Raw genomic sequence first — 16,336 nt, forward strand, 5'->3', positions numbered from 1 at the left:
GTGGTTCAAATCTCATCACCGGCTCAAGGTTGACTCAGCCTTCTGAGGTGGGTAAAATGAGGACCCAGATTGTGGGGGCAATATGCTGGCTCTGTTAAAAAGTGCTATTGCTAACATGTTGTAAGCCGCCCTGAGTCTAAGGAGAAGGGCGGCATAAAAATCAAATAAATGAATGAATGAATGAATGAATGAATGCTATTACTATCACTATTCTTCTTAATAATATAATATACCAATAAGGGGATCTTAGCATGTTAAATGTACCAGGCTCCATAGGGAAAGCACTCACATTTTTTAAAAAAAATTCTTATGGCCTCTATAAACATCCTGCAAAGTCAAAATCTCCCATTCACTTTTCTTCAGCTCCTGATAGTCACATAAAGTTCTATGATCTATGTCATTGATGGTGAACCTTTTTCATCTTGTGTGCCAAGAATGGAACACTGAGTACACGCTAGCGCCCCCCACGTGCCACCACACAACACCCACCCAAAGCACCACACTACACATGTGTGCATCCCCCCCCCCATGTACACACACTCCGCATTGGGCTGTTTTCCTACCTCGGGCTTCCCTAAAGCCTCCAGAGTGCAAAAAATGCATCTACGGGCAAAACAGAAGCTCAGAAAAACGAACTTCTTGTTTTCCTGTTGGGCCATTTTTTACCCTCCGAGTCTTCGGAGAGGGGCGGCATACAAATCTAATAAATTGAATTGAATTGAATTCAAGATGCTTCCCTCCATTTTTTAGAACTTTTGGTTTGCCTGTTGGACCATTTTTTGCACTCCAGAGATTTCAGATAAGCTGCCTAAATCCTGGGGAGGGCAAAAACAACCTTCCCCAAGGTCAAAAATCAGCTGGCCAGCATACGCATCATGCACATTGGATGACACCTCGTGTGTCCTTATATATGGCTCTGCATGCCATATCCAAGTCTCCTTCTGTTTAGCATTATTATTATTATTATTATTATTATTATTATTATTATTATTTATTAGATTTGTATGCCGCCCCTCTCTGCAGACTCGGGGCAGCTCACAGCAATAACAAAAAACAATGTACAACAAATCTAATATTTAAAAATATCTAAAATCCTTATTTAAAAAACCAGACATACACACAAACATACCATGCATAAACTATATAGGCCTGGGGGAGATGTCTCAATTCCCCCATGCCTGACAGCAAAGGTGGGTTTTAAGGAGTTTACAAAAGGCAAGGAGGGCGGGGGCAATCCTTATCTCCGGGGGGAGCTGGTTCCAGAGGGTCGGGGCCGCCACAGAGAAGGCTCTTCCTCTGAGTCCCACCAGACGACATTGTTTAGTTGACGGGACCTGGAGAAGGCCAACTCTGTGGGACCTAACTGGTCGCTGGGATTTGTGCGGCAGAAGGTGGTCCCGGAGATATGGCTCTTAGCTTTGGTTGATTTTTGGTTTTACTTCCACCTGTACTTATCTGTGGCGGAAATGGAGGAAACCAAGAGATCCCATCTGCTCAAAGGCCAACTATTGAGAATGGAGCAAGGAACGGCAGGCGATCAGCCAAGATTCAGCTCATTTATGTCACACTCCTCTTTTGACACAGCCTGACCGCATCCTGGCAGCTCTGAAGAGATATGTACGGGCAGAACAGAAAGATCAGCGCCACACTCTCCGCCATTACCAGCATGTGGCAGCGGCCGATCCTGAAAAGGCAGAACAAATGAAGTTCCAGGTACAGTTTCCTTCAGCCTGTGGCCACCATTTTGTTTCCTTCAGCCTATGGCCGCCATTTTGTTTCCTTCAGCCTGTGGCCGCCATTTTGTTTCCTTCAGCCTGTGGCCACCATTTTGTTTCCTTCAGCCTATGGCCGCCATTTTGTGTCATTGCAATTACTGTAGAACAGAGTTTCATGCTGGGCGGGGGAATTCTGGGAGTTGAAGTCCACGCATCTTCAAGTGGCCGAGGTTGAGAAACACTGCTCTGGAAAGAACCATTTTCTGTTATTGTGTATTTTCCCAGGTGTATACTCATCTCCACGTCATTGAGGAACGGATGAACCAAAGTCTGGCGTTGCTGTACAAGAATCCCCAGCTAACTCAGGAGCTCCGAGGAGACATAGGTACATGTGTCATATCCTTCATATCCCAAATATCATCACTCCTCAACTCTTAAGTTAAGTCTACTGTTGTCCACTCACCCTATTGCTTGTAGACTAAGGTGCCTTCCAAACTCGGTCAGCCTGCTCTTAAGAACATAAGAAGAGCCATGCTGAATCAGGCCAAAGCCCATCGATTCCAGCATTGTGTCACACAGTGGCCCACCAATTGTCCGTGGGGATCTTGAGCAGAAAGAGAAGGCAAAACCCTCCCTTTCCCTTGACCCCCAACAAATGGTACCCAAGGGAATCCTGCCTGCCTCAACCAACATAGAGGCAGCACTTGTACATCCGTTTTAATAATCACCAATACACTTGGCAAGTACACATTTACAAACAGTGGTTAGTAGTTAGTTTGATTGGTTATTTAAGTTGATATTCTCCTAGTATCATCTCTACTACCCAGGGTGAGTAATTTTTGAAATACTTGTACAGTGGTATCTCTACCTAAGAACACCTCTACTTAAGATAAGAACCGGGTGTTCAGGATTTTTTTGCCCCTTCTTAAGAACCATTTTCCACTTAAAAACCTGAGCCTAGAAAAATTTCCACCAAATTTGAGAGTGGCACGAAGTTTCCCACCATTCCCCCTGGGTTTCTCTCTCTGGCACAGTGTAGGGGAGGCAGCCTGCCCCTCTTTTATTTTTAAGCCTTAAAGTTTTGGATTTTTTTGATTCACCTCACCTTCTTCCTTTGGCAGTGACTGTCCTCCTCCTCTTCTTCCTCCTCCTCTTCCCACCCAAATTCCGAGCTTTTATTTCTTTCCTAATGGGTTTGCATGCATTATTTGCTTTTACATTGATTCCTATGGGAAACATTGCTTCTACTTGCAAACTTTTCTACTTAAGAACCTGGTCGTGGAACGAATTAAGTTCTTAAGTAGAGGTGCCACTGTATATGTATCCAGATGAAGGAAGAGGCACTGTAGAATGCCCCAAATTTTACAGTTCTGAAGAAGTAAAGAAGCTTCTTGGATAAATGCAAAATGTTTTCAAAGAAGTTCAGTTGCCTTTTGGAAAAAGCATTTTTGGGGCAACCATGATCTGGATGATGAAGAATCTCCATAGACATTGTAGAATGTCCTATTATGAGAAAAAGTATCAACATGAAAGGAAATTATAGGTGGATCACACCATCAGCTAGATTTTTAGGCTGAACTTGGCATTTTATCCACTTCCCAAGGACCTGGAATTATTATTTCTTTTTAAATTGAAAAATACCTTGGTCTGGCCCAAATGTCCATCTGCAAAGTGCATCTGTCCTACTGGATGAAGAGCTAGATTTTTCTCTGAAGGAAAGCTCTCCTGTAAAGAAAGAATGAATCTGAGCACCTGTTGAAATTTTTTTTAAAAAAACCTTTGCAAAAAATTGGGGACTGTTGTAACAGGCAAGGTAGAGTCTCAAAACTTTAAGATAGGGCTCCAAATAATCTATTCCCATTTCTTTAACTTCCAGAGGAGCTGCTGCGGTCCGAACGGGTGTCCACCAATGACCTGCTTACTACCTCCATCTCTGAGACCCGCACCACGGAAGAGTTCTTACCCATGGACAGCGGGGAGGATGTAGCTGCCGAGATCCGAGATGGGGAAGGTGTGTTAGATACGTTGCTCCTCACTACTTTCTCGAGTCCTTGCCAAAGTCAGGAAGACAGAAGGAGAAAGCTACCTACCGTGTTTTCCCGAAAATAAGACACTGTCTTATATTAATTTTTGCTCCAAAAGTTGTGCTACGTCTTATTTTCGGGGGGTGCCTTATATTTCTCAAATAAGACAAATTCACAGGCAGAAAAGCTGACACCCCCAAAGAAAGTGTACCGCACGGTACACTGATTACGGTACGGTATCAGTCAGTATGGCACCCACACACAAAAACGACGGCACTTATATAGTACAACAGTATACTCCCGCTATTGCAGCTTCCGGCCACCAGAGGAACTACAATCTACGCACTGTAGTGGAGACTGTAATGGCGGTGAGACAGCAGCAGACTGTGTCTGCTGTACTGGACGGTCCCCAGCAGGGGACGCCACATTATTACGGTACCGCTATGAACAGCTTTGAATGGTACCGTATGTTTTTCCACCGTACCGTATATAAACTTGACTATGCCTTATTTTTGGGGGGTGCCTTATATTAGCAAATTCTGCAAAACCTCTGCCATGCCTTACTTTCGGGGTACGTCTTATTTTCGGGGAAACAGGGTAGTTCTGAAATATCTCACCAGATCTTAGTTTGCAGTACATGAAAAACACGTTCCCAGTTTCGTTGTGGTTGGCTCTGGCCCAGCTCCTGCCCCAGGGAATGGGAAGGTGGATGCAGGGGAAAATTCAACATGTCACAGGCCTGTGTTATTGCCAACAGAGTCAGTTCAGAGTTTAGTTTCCTCGGACGAAGAAGAATGTGGGAGTGACTCGGCAGAGGAGGGCTTGGCACACAGCCCAGGCAGTCAATCTCCCTTATCTTCTATAGCTTCAGATGATGACATTTTGGACCCACGCAAGCACAGAATTATGCGTAGAAGAGACCAAGTAAGAACATATTACAGGAAATAAGGGAGGCCACCTGTGTTTGGGTGGGGCTCCAGTAATTAGGGCTGCTGCTATAAATAGCAGCATGTGGGTTTGGCCATTGTAGAAGAATATCTGATCAGAGTTCGTCAGGAATCCTGTGTTTTCTGGACTTTGTTGCTTTTTCACACCTTGGAAAACAAAGCAGAGCAACGTGTGTGTGTGTGTGTGTGTCTCACTTCGTTGGAAGAAGAAGGGGTGTGAAGTTTCTTCACAGCTGCTAGCTAAATACTTAATGACTGCTTAAGGGAAATTGTACAGACTACCCGGTTGTTTTGGGAAGAGTGCTCTTTGCAATACAAAAAGAGTGCTTAGTTTATTTTGAATTTTGTGATAAAAAACATTGTTTTGAATTTTCAAACCTGTGTGTATCTGAAATTTGTACCCTCGAATTTTCGGGAGGCTCCTATCAGAGAGCCCGGCAGAACAATTTGGAATCAGAAAATAATTTAGAATCTTTGGGAAATGAAACTGAAGGGAGGTTTTTAAAATCAGCAGAAGGAAAACAGAATGTTGATTCATTTTTGTTTCTGGAACTGACTGCTGTCTGTGTATCTGCCTTTGGGTGTCTCATTCTGGTTCTTTGCGCAGTCAGCCAGAATTTTTAGATTGGATTTGGACCTGGTTTGAGCAGATGGTGTTGTTAGACGGTGTTATGGCCACAGGATATAAGCTGTTCCAAGCTGAAGTGCTTTTTGCAATTGACTGCTAGTGCATTTGTCAATGCCGAGGGTGTTCAATTGATGCTCTAGTTGTTTTGGAACTGCACCCAAGATGCCAGGTCTATTATTTGTGGTTGTGGTTGTTATATCTAGAGAGCAGTTGAACAATGTAACCATAAACAACAGACAGTTTCTGCTTGCAACTGATAGAAAACAGACAAACCATTCAAAGATGACGAAGTATCAGCAACATCGATACATAGAAAAATACATTCCTGTTGTAAAAATGGCTAGTTTGGGTGATAGATTGTATATAATAATGAGCATGCAAGCAAGTTGAGAAGGACAGCTAGCAAAATTATCTAAAGCCAAAGATGCAGGAAAAAATATATAGAAATTCTATTACATGTGATAGGGCACAAGAAGTCTATAAACTCAGCATTATAAGAGCATGCGTTAAAAAAAATAAGGGGAACACTTAAAGTTTAGAACAAAGGTTTCAGGTTTTGAACACTATTAAGAATGAGATCTTTACCCCATCCGATCATAGGGTAAAGTTTTCTATACCTATGGGGCTAGCAAGATACTATTTCTAAAGAGAATCTGTTAATGTACATCCAATTTCTTTTGCCTTGATAAACTGGCTATTAGAAGAATGCAGATCTAAGCATCCCCAAAGTCTAGCTTCTGTTCTGCCTCCACCACTTTCCGGTCTCCGTCTCTGATTTTTACAATCCTGCTGATGTCAAAGTTACGCTGGCAATAGCTTCCCATTAGCACAAAGATATGGCAAGAGTAATGCAACGGTTTTGCCTCTGGCACAAGGAGAAAAATAGTCAGCAGAATTCAAGGATAAGCCATGCTTTGAAACTCATTTGATCTTGGTTCCTGATGGAGAACAAAAATAATACGCTCTTAAAAGTGACTGGTAAACTCTCCCTCTCTCTCTCTTTCTCTCCCTCTCTCTCTCTCTCCCTCTCTCCGTCTCGCTCTCTCTCTCTCGCTCTGATGGAATGAAATAATGAGAGCACAGGATCTTGATTGGAAAGATTTAGTAGTCTACGGAATTGGCAGTTTAAGAGCACATAAGCACTGCTTTGCCGATTTAATCAAAAGAAGCACAAAAGTACAACAGAAGTGGAGGAAGTAAACGGCTATCAGAGTTCGTTGCATAAATCAAACCCAGAAGCACACACAGATAACTGATTCAGCTGGATTCATTCACTTCTTTATAAACATTACAATATATATGCAAAACCACAAGTAGATTATTTCTTCACTGTAGCAACAGTTACAAGCTGTTTCATTTCTATTAGCAGACAAGCTTTCAGTTCAGAGTGGGCTAAGCCATGCCCAGCCTTAAGCTTAAGTTTTGATTCTCTGCACAGACTCAGATGTGTTTATCTCCCATTGGCTGACTTAGTTGCCATGCCTATTCATTGGCTGGCCTTGTTACCATTGGCTCTCCCAGTCATGAATAACCTGACTCTTAAAATAATTTATTTAGTGGTGGAAATTCCCATCCCAAATTCCATACCCTGAGGACTACCTATATCAGATTTTGGTTCCATGTATTGTATGAAGTTAGAAGATGAGTTAATTCAGTAAAGTAGGGTTTGTGTTTACTGGCTGGATGCCCTTCCTGTCACCAATAGGAAGTAGGATAGTTCGACTATGACTGGATGAATTCTATTCAATTTATTAGATTTGTATGCCACCCCTCTCCGAAGACTCGGGGCGGCTCACAACAACAATAAAAACAATATTCTAGCGAAAACAAAAACCCTATCATATTTAAAAAGCAAACAACACATACATATCCAAACATAAATATAAAAAAGCCTGGGGGAAAGGTGTCTCAACTCCCCCATGCCTGGCGGAATAGATGGGTCTTGAGTAATTTACGAAAAACAAGGAGGGTGGGGGCAGTTCTAATCTCCGGGGGGAGTTGATTCCAGAGGGCCGGGGCCGCCACAGAGAAGGCTCAATTGGTTGAATGGTTTTAATTGTTTGGGATTTTAGATTTAGATGTATGTTTGTAAGTCGCCCTGAGTCGGCCTAGAAATCCAAATAAATAAACAAACAAACAATGCGGAGTTATATTCAGCAGACACAACCTCAGCGTGAATTGTTAAGCGAATTGTTTTAAGCAAGCATTCTTTCTCCATTCAACTTATTTATTATTATTATTATTATTATTATTATTATTATTATTATTATTATTATTTATTAGATTTGTATGCCGCCCCTCTCCGTAGACTCGGGGTGGCTTACAGCAATGATTAAAAACAATATATAATGACAAATCTAATAGTTAGAATCTAAAATAACAATAATACATTTAAAAAGTCTAAAAAAACAAGAAACCCCAATACTGTATATAAAAACATACATACAGTCATATCATACACAAAAAACTACATAGGCAGGGGGAGAGGTTTCAGTTCCCCCATGCTTGACAACAGAGGTGGGTTTTAAGAAGTTTATGGAAGGCAAGGATGGTGGGGGCAGTTCTAATCTCTGGAGGGAGCTGATTTCAGGGGGTCGGAGCCGCCACAGAGAAGGCTCTTCCTCTGGGTCCTGCCAAACGACATTGTTTAGTTGATGGGACCCGGAGGAGACCAATTCTGTGGGACCTAACTGGTCGCTGGGATTCGTGCGGCAGAAGGCGGTCCCTGAGATAATCTGGTCCGGTGCCATGAAGGGCTTTATAGGTGATGACCAACACTTTGAATTGTGACCGGAAACTGATCGGCAACCAATGCAGACTGCGAAGTGTTGGAGTAACATGGACATATTTGGGAAAGCCGATGATTGCTCTCGCAGCTGCATTTATCTGTTGTGGGAGCTGAGAGCGCTGTTCTTTCTGCTCCTGGGACTTTGTTTCCCCTGTCTCAGCATCGTATCGCGTGTCTCTCGCCTCTTCTCAAAATTATCTTTCTTTTTCTGTTCTCTTTTTTTTCCTTTCTGCCATGCTTTCCTCCTCTCCTTCTGACGCGGTTGTGGGGAATGGGCAGATTCTGAATCGTCCGACAAGAAAGGTAAGTTCTCCATTCTTCACGCGGTCCTTCTCTGGAGGCTTTAGTGGTAATGGCTGAGACTGAGAAAGGCAATGGGAGTCTGGATTGTTACCAAGCGAGGCCTCTGTTCCTCTAACCCTGACCTGATTCTCTTCTCTTCAGCTTCAGGGCTGGCAGAATACGACTATCCAACCAGTGACAAAGCCCTGCTCTACGAGTATGAACATAAGGTAGGTGCAGAGGATATTTCTGGCCTTTTATTGCTGCTTGCTACAATTACATACTCCTTTCTTCCAAAATGGACAGAGAATTATAAGTGTTAAGGAGTGTGCAGAACGCGTGAGTTATCAAGGGCGTGCAAAGATGAAACATGGGATTCCAGTCGATATCCAGGAGATATGAGTAATTATTCATTTGTACAAAACAGATACATTAAAGTTTATAAAATAAGGATATCTTTTACTTACATAGTTTGAGAAATGTATACATGGTATGCTTGTGTGTGTGTCTGTTAGTATATGGGGTTCTTTTAAATCTTTAAATATTTTAATGTTATTTGGATTATTTATGATTTGTTTTATCTTGTTGTGAGCTGCCCCGAGTCTTCGGAGAGGGGCGGCATACAAATCTAAATAATAAATAAATAAATAAATAAATAAATAAATATATTATCGATACAAAGAATTTTATGTATTACTATGTATAATACTATCACTTTCCCAAACCCCTTGATTTTGTATCCTTTCCCCTTACCTTTTTTCTCTTCCTGTTTATACTTCCCTTCCCTTTTTTATTAATAAATAAACTATATTTAAAAAATAATAATAATAATAAAGTTTATAAAATAGTGTTGACTTTTAGAAATGGCATCCATCCATCCATCCATCCATCCAGTGATGAGCTCCTACAGGAACGGTCAGGAACGCAGTTCCGGTAGCAAAATTTGGAGCGCCTCCCCAGAGCACCCAATTTGCACTGAAAGATGTTGAAACAAAATGCATAAGCCACGCCCACAGTGTGGTAGTAAAAAAAATGGAAGAGAATCTCCAGGGATTCTCCCGGGATGGATAAATTGCTGGAAGGGAGATGGAATGTCTTGGTCTTACGTATCAGACATACATTACAGCTTACACATGCATCAAACTATTGTCAAACACACAGAGCTTACTACATCAGTCACAGTGAATCAGCTGCAAAAAACAGAGAGATCAGAGAGTCATGCTTTTTGGCTCCCTCTTATGGCAATTTCCTACACTACCTCTTAAAGCTGTAGTACTTCAATATAAACAAGCATTCATCGTTACCTTGTTTATATATTGCCAAACCAATTGTGTTGTACATAGAACTAACAATATGGGGTTCTCTAGGACAGTGTTTTTCAACCTTGACAACTTGAAGATAATAATAATAATAATAATTTATTGGATTTGTATGCCGCCCCTCTCCGCAGACTCGGGGCAGCTAACAACAATAATAAACACAACATGTACAATCCAATAATAAAAAAACAACTAAAAACCCCTATTATAAAACCAAACATACACACAAACATACCATGCATAACTTGTAATGGCCTAGGGGGAAGAGCTATCTCAACTCCCCCATGCCTGGCAGTATAAATGAATCTTGAGTAGTTTACGAAAGACAGGGAGGGTGGGGGCAGTTCTAATCTCCAGGGGGAGTTGGTTCCAGAGGGCCGGGGCCGCCACAGAGAAGGCTCTTCCCCTGGGGCCCACCAAACGACATTGTTTAGTCAACGGGACCAGGAGAAGGCCAACTCAAGATACTTCAGCCAGTGGTGGGATTCAAACTTTTTTACCACTGGTTCTGTGACCATGGCTTGGTGGGCATGGCAGGGGAAGGATACTGCAAAATCCCCATTTCCTCCTGACTAGCTGGGACTCGAGAGGTGGGGCCAATCAGAGGTGGTATTTCCCAGTTCTCTGAACTACTCAAAATTTCCACTACCGGTTCTCCAGAACTGGTCAGAACCTGTTGAAACCCACCCCTGACTTCAGCTCCCAGAATTCCCTAACCACCCATGCTACCTGGGAAAAGTCTGGGAGTTGAAGTCCACGTATCTCCAAGTTCCCAAGGTTGAGAAGCACTGCTGTAGAAACCAATAGATCTCAGTTTCCACAACCCTAGGGCTAACGGTATTCCAGAGTTCAACAACATCTGGAAGAGAATCCATATAGACTTAGAATAACATAGAAACTTAGAAGTCTGACGGCAGAAAAAGACCTCATGGTCCATCTAGTCTGCCCTTATACTATTTTCTGTATTTTATCTTAGGATGGATATATGTTTATCCCAGGCATGCTTAAATTCAGTTACTGTGGATTTATCTACCACGTCTGCTGGACGTTTGTTCCAAGGATCTACTACTCTTTCAGTAAAATAATATTTTCTCATGTTGCTTTTGATCTTTCCCCCAACTAACTTCAGATTGTGTCCCCTTTAATGTCATTTTAAATGTACACTAATTGACATACGTCAAAATGAAATTTCGTTGCATACACCTCTCAGAGGGTCATCACCTCTACTGTATACCATATAAACATGACAAAAATGTAAACAAACAAACAAACAAGAGGGGCGGCATACAAATCTAATAAATTATTATTAATTTATTTATTATATACCCACATGTATTATACAGACTTTGATCATTAGTGTCAAGCAAAGTTGATGGAGCCCTCTCTTAATCTTACCTTATCCCTAAGTCAGTGATGGCGAACCTTTTTTGGTTTGTGTGCCAAAGGTGGAGGTGTGCTAGCACAGGGGCACATGCCCACACTCATTCCCTACCCCGTGCACTGCCCCTACGCATGTGTATAATCCCCAGCAGTGGGCTACGAGCCGGAACGCTAAATTGCGCTCGCCACCGTGACTCGTAAGTGCTTGCAAAGCCAGGGAAGAGTTTACTTCTGCCGCACGAATCCCAGCGACCAGTTAGGTCCCACAGAGTTGGCCTTCTCCAGGTCCCGTCGACTAAACAATGTCGTTTGGCGGGACCCAGGAGAAGAGCCTTCTCTGTGGCGGCCCCGACCCTCTGGAACCAGCTCCCCCCGGAGATTAGAACTGCCCCCACCCTCCTTGCCTTTGGTAAAGTTCTTAAGACCCATCTCTGCCGTCAGGCATGGGGGAACTGACACATCTCCTCCGGGCCTATACAGTTTATACATGGAATGTTTGTGGGTTTGTTTGCTTTTAAATAATGGGGTTTTTAGTGTTTTTAAATTATTAGATTTGTTCTTACATTGTTCTTGTTATTGTTGTGAGCCACCCCGAATCTACGGAGAGGGGCGGCATAGAAATCAAATAAATAAATAAATAAATAAATACATACATACATACATACATACATACATACATACATACATACTTCTCCACCTCTGGAGGTAGCAAAATCGCACACAGATCCGCAGGTGCACCCGTGTTTCGGTGAGGTTTCTTGGCTCCCGCGCATGCTGAAACACAGGCGCACCTGCGGCTCTGTGTACGATTTTGCTACCTCCACAGGTGGAGAAGCAAACCCACCCTGGCCTCGCAAGCACTTATGAGCCGCGGCAGTGAGCACAATTTAGTGTTCCAGCTCATAGCCCACTGCTGATAATCCCCATCCCTGCACATGTGCACAGGCCCCACTGAAGCATGGGATGGTGAAAAAAACAGGCAAACCAAAAGCTCAGAAAAATGGACTTCCAGTTTGCTCGTTTTGCATTCCAGAACCTTCAGGGAAGCTTCCTGAGGCCCTGGGGCATGAAAAACTGCCCGGTGAGCAAACCGGAAGTGCGTTTTCCGAACTTCCGGTTTGCCTGTTGGGCGGTTTTTTGCACTCCGGGGCTTCGGGGAAGCCTTCCTGAAGCTTCCAGAGTGCGAAATGGCCTTCCCCAAAGCTGAAAATCAGTTGTCTTGTGCGCATATGCGCGCTGGAGCTGACATAGAGCAACACCTCACTTGCCCTCTGTGGCACGCATGCCATAGGTTCGCCATCACAGTCAGAGCAATATATGGGGCTTCCCTCTCCCATAGTGTTTTCCCTCCTCCTTTTTATTACGTTCTTACGAATCTTGATGTGGTATATTATTCAAAGGCAGCGATGTTTATGTAACCTCAAATTATTTGTTGTGTAATAGAGGTTTTGATTTTAAGCTGATTACTTAATATTGAGGGTTAATCCCGTAACATCGCTCAGAAAGAGGTCGGATTAGAAGACGGCGCCATCAACTTTGCTTGGGACTGGAGACCAAAGCCTGTTTGGGCTCTCTTTATCCTTTGATGTTCTAGATCAGTGTTTTTCAACCAGTGTGCCGTGGCACACTAGTGTGCCGCAAGACATGGTCAGGTGTGCCGCGAAGCTCAGAGAGAAAGAAAGAGAGAAAGAAAGAAAGAAAGAGAGAAAGAAAGAAAGAGAGAGAGAAATCAAGAGAGAAAGAAAGAAAGAGAGAGAGAGAGAAAGAAAGAAAGAGAGAGAGAGAGAGAAAGAGAGAGAGAGAGAAAGAAAGAAAGAGAGAGAAAGAAAGAGAGAGAGAAAGAGAGAGAGAGAGAAAGAAAGAAAGCAAGAGAGAGAGAGAAAACAAAAGAAAGCAAGAGAGAGAGAAAGAGGGAGGGAAGGAGAGAGAAAGAAAGAGGAAGGAAGGGAGAGAGAGAAAGAGGGAGGGAGAAAGAAATAGAGCTGTTTGGCCATTTTTTCACCATACCCAGGCTTCAGAAAAGCCTCCTGAAGCCTGGAGCACAATGGCCCAATTGGAAGTTCATTTCCAAACTTCCAGTAGACCCATTGGGTCCATTTTTTGCCATCCACAGGCTCTGGAGGCTTTCCTGAAGCCTGGGGAAGGCAAAAATGATCTCCTCCTACCCTCCAGAAGGCCAAAAATCAGCCTTGCATGCTAGAGTTGACATAGGGCAATGCCTCGAGTGCCCTCAGATATGGTTCCGCGTTCCACCTGTGGCACCTGTGCCCTACGTTTGCCATCACGGGTCTAGACCATCTAGCCATTGAAACACAGCTACTGGATTAATAGATGCCCTCAGCTTACAGCTGATCACAATGTGAGCTACAGTTTGATGTGGGACCCCCTAATCCAGTGATGGTGAACCTATGGCACAGGTGCCACAGGTAGCACTCGGAGCCATATCTGCTGGCACGCGAGCCATTGCCCTAGCTCAGCTCCAACCTGTATGTGTCTGCTGGCTAGTTGATTTTTGGCTTGCACAGAGGCTCCGGGAGGGCGTTTTTGGATTCCAGAGAGCCTCCAGGGGGATGGGGGAGGGCGCTTTTTCACTTCCCGAGCTCCGCAGAAGCCTTTGCAGCCTGGGGAGGGTGAAACATGAGCCTACTGGGCCCACCAGAAGTTTGGAAACAGGCCGTTTCTGGCCTTCAGAGGACCTCCAGGGGACGGGGGAACCTGTTTTTGCCTTCCCCAGGCATTGAATTATATTTATTTATTATTTTATTTATTTATTTATTAGATTTGTATGCCGCCCCTTTCCGTAGACTCGGGGCGGCTCACACCACAATAAAACAATTCATGACAAATCTAATAATTTACAGTTTAAAATTTAAATAGTTAAGAAAACCCCATTTTTAAACAGATATACCTACAAGCATACCATACATAAAATATATTTGCCCGGGGGAGATATCTCAGTTCCCCCATGCCTGACGACAAAGGTGGGTTTTGAGCAGTTCTAATCTCTGGGGGGAGCTGGTTCCAGAGGGTCGGGGCCGCCACAGAGAAGGCTCTTCCCCTGGGGCCCGCCAACCGACATTGTTTAAGTGACGGGACCCGGAGAAGGTGTGGGCACTCGCATAAGCGTGATAGCATGTGCCCATGCTCCTTCAGCACCCGAGGAAAAAAGGGTTCAGCATCACTGCCCTTGTCAGTCATATTTAGGGTAGGATATTATGCCCCATTTATACATGGGGTCCCAACAGATGCCATTTGAGAAGCGACTCCTATTCATGATTGTCCTTTGCTGATGTGGTAGTTCAAAGCCTGGCACCTTTTTTTTTTAATATACGGTGATATGTACTACACCCATTTCTTTTCCCCGTGTTAACTTTGCTATGCTCAAGGAGATGTTTGAGATGCGTGTGCTTTCAAATGAATAATTGCTGACTTGTGAAGGTTGATGCATTGCCATCATCCCATTACGTAGAGGACCAGGAGACGTTTCTCCATGTTCCACCTTGAAAGAGAGAAAAGGCTATTTAGGTTATACACTGTTCAAAAAAATAAAGGGAACACTCAAAGAACACATCCTAGATATGAATGAATGAAATAGCCTCATTGAATCCTTTGTTCTGTACAAAGTTGAATGTGCTGACAACATGTGAAATTGATTGTCAATCAGTGTTGCTTCCTAAGTGGACGTTTTGATTTCGCAGAAGTTTGATTTACTTAGAGTTATATTGTATTGTTTAAATGTTCCCTTTATTTTTTTTGAACAGTATATATTAGAGTAAAAGGAGCTATGCACTCTGTCAAGGGTAGGATTGCAATTGAGGCATTCCCCCTCCCTCCCCCGGGCCTATATAATTTATGTAGGGTGTGTCTGTGTGTATGTCTGGTTTAATAATGGGTTTTTTTAATGTTTGTTTTTTAAAAAATATAATCTTTATTACAAATAAATGGGGGAAGGAATTACAGGGAAAAAAAGGTCTATTTAGTCATTGGTACAAATTCGTGCAGTTTTAAAGTAGGCAATTCTAAAATAATATACATATTTACATCGGGAAGAAAAGGGGAAATAAAAAGTAAGAGCATGGAAAAGGAAAAAGGAGGGGTAGAAAGAGAAAGAGAGGAGAGAAAAGCAAAGGACAATAAAAGAAGAAGAGAAAGAAAGAAAAAACAACTAAGTAAAAGAAGAGAGAGCATATAGAGAGAATAGAATAGAATAGAATAGAATTTTTTTTTAATTGGCCAAGTGTGGTTGGACACACAAGGAATTTGTCTTGGTGCATATGCTCTCAACGTACATAAAATAAAATATACATTTGTCAAGAATCATGTGGTACAACAATGATTGTCATAGGGGTCAAATAAGCAATGAAGAAGCAATATTAATAAAAACCTTAGGATATACGCAGCAAGTTACAGTCATACAGTCAACATGGGAGGAAATGGGTGAAAGGAATGATGAGGAAAACTAGTAGAATAGAAGTGCAGATTTAGTAGAAAAGAGAGAAGATGGAGACTAGGACCAGCAAACAGCTGGTGTATCGTATCCTTACGACGTAAATTTCATATTCATCGTTGGAGTGTCGTTCCCTAATTGTAAATTTCTATTGGTTAGGTTAGGACTATAGTTTTAAAAAAATTTCCCGTGTTATATATCTATATCTATATGTTTTTTAAATTTATTAGATTTGTTATGAATTGTCTTATTGTATGCTGTGAGCCGCCCCGAGTCTACGGAGAGGGGCGGCATACAAATCTAATAAATAAATAAATAAATAATGTTGCTGGATTACCCATCCAGCTTTTGCATCTGTCTAATTTAAATCAAAAACCATCCCCGCCCCCCCATCCATCCCGTAGGTCAATGTGTCTGCCTCAGATGTCAAAGGCATGGTGTACAAGTCCCAGGAAATCCAGCGAGATGAACTGGTAAGTAGCTTTCAAAACACGTTCTCTTCCACTTATCAAGAGGGGTTCAGCTACCCTAACCTTCCTTGTCTGTCATGTCTGCCTTGCTCAAAACAAGCTTCATAAACAGAGGGATAGAATTAAGATCACGTGAAGTGTTAATACCACTGTCTTGGTTAATATCACACTTGGAATACTGCATCCAGTTTTGGTCACCTCAACATAAAAAAAAAGATGTTGAGGCTCTAGAAAGATTGCCGAAAAGAAGCAACAAAGATGATTAGAGGGCTGGAGGCTAAAATATTTGAAGAGCAGTTGCAGGAATTGGGTGTGTCTACCGTATTTTGCAGAGTA

General features: G+C 42.7%; 1 protein-coding gene across 2 annotated transcripts in view; it reads left to right on the top strand.

Annotated features, from left to right (window-relative positions):
- APLP1 (amyloid beta precursor like protein 1) overlaps nt 1–16,336 on the top strand; it is an 87,644-nt gene that overhangs the window by 47,952 nt on the left and 23,356 nt on the right. The window contains exons 10-15 of one of the 2 annotated variants that reach the window (XM_070764902.1): nt 1,585–1,713; nt 2,001–2,100; nt 3,592–3,726; nt 8,382–8,405; nt 8,547–8,614; nt 15,935–16,003. In XM_070764902.1, the coding sequence (XP_070621003.1) occupies nt 1,585–1,713; nt 2,001–2,100; nt 3,592–3,726; nt 8,382–8,405; nt 8,547–8,614; nt 15,935–16,003 (525 nt within the window). The remainder of the gene's footprint in view (nt 1–1,584; nt 1,714–2,000; nt 2,101–3,591; nt 3,727–8,381; nt 8,406–8,546; nt 8,615–15,934; nt 16,004–16,336) is intronic. The other variant, XM_070764903.1, reaches the window with a different exon arrangement.

This window comes from Erythrolamprus reginae, chromosome 11, assembly GCF_031021105.1.
Source record: "Erythrolamprus reginae isolate rEryReg1 chromosome 11, rEryReg1.hap1, whole genome shotgun sequence".
In the NCBI taxonomy this organism is placed as follows: Eukaryota; Metazoa; Chordata; class Lepidosauria; order Squamata; family Dipsadidae; genus Erythrolamprus; species Erythrolamprus reginae.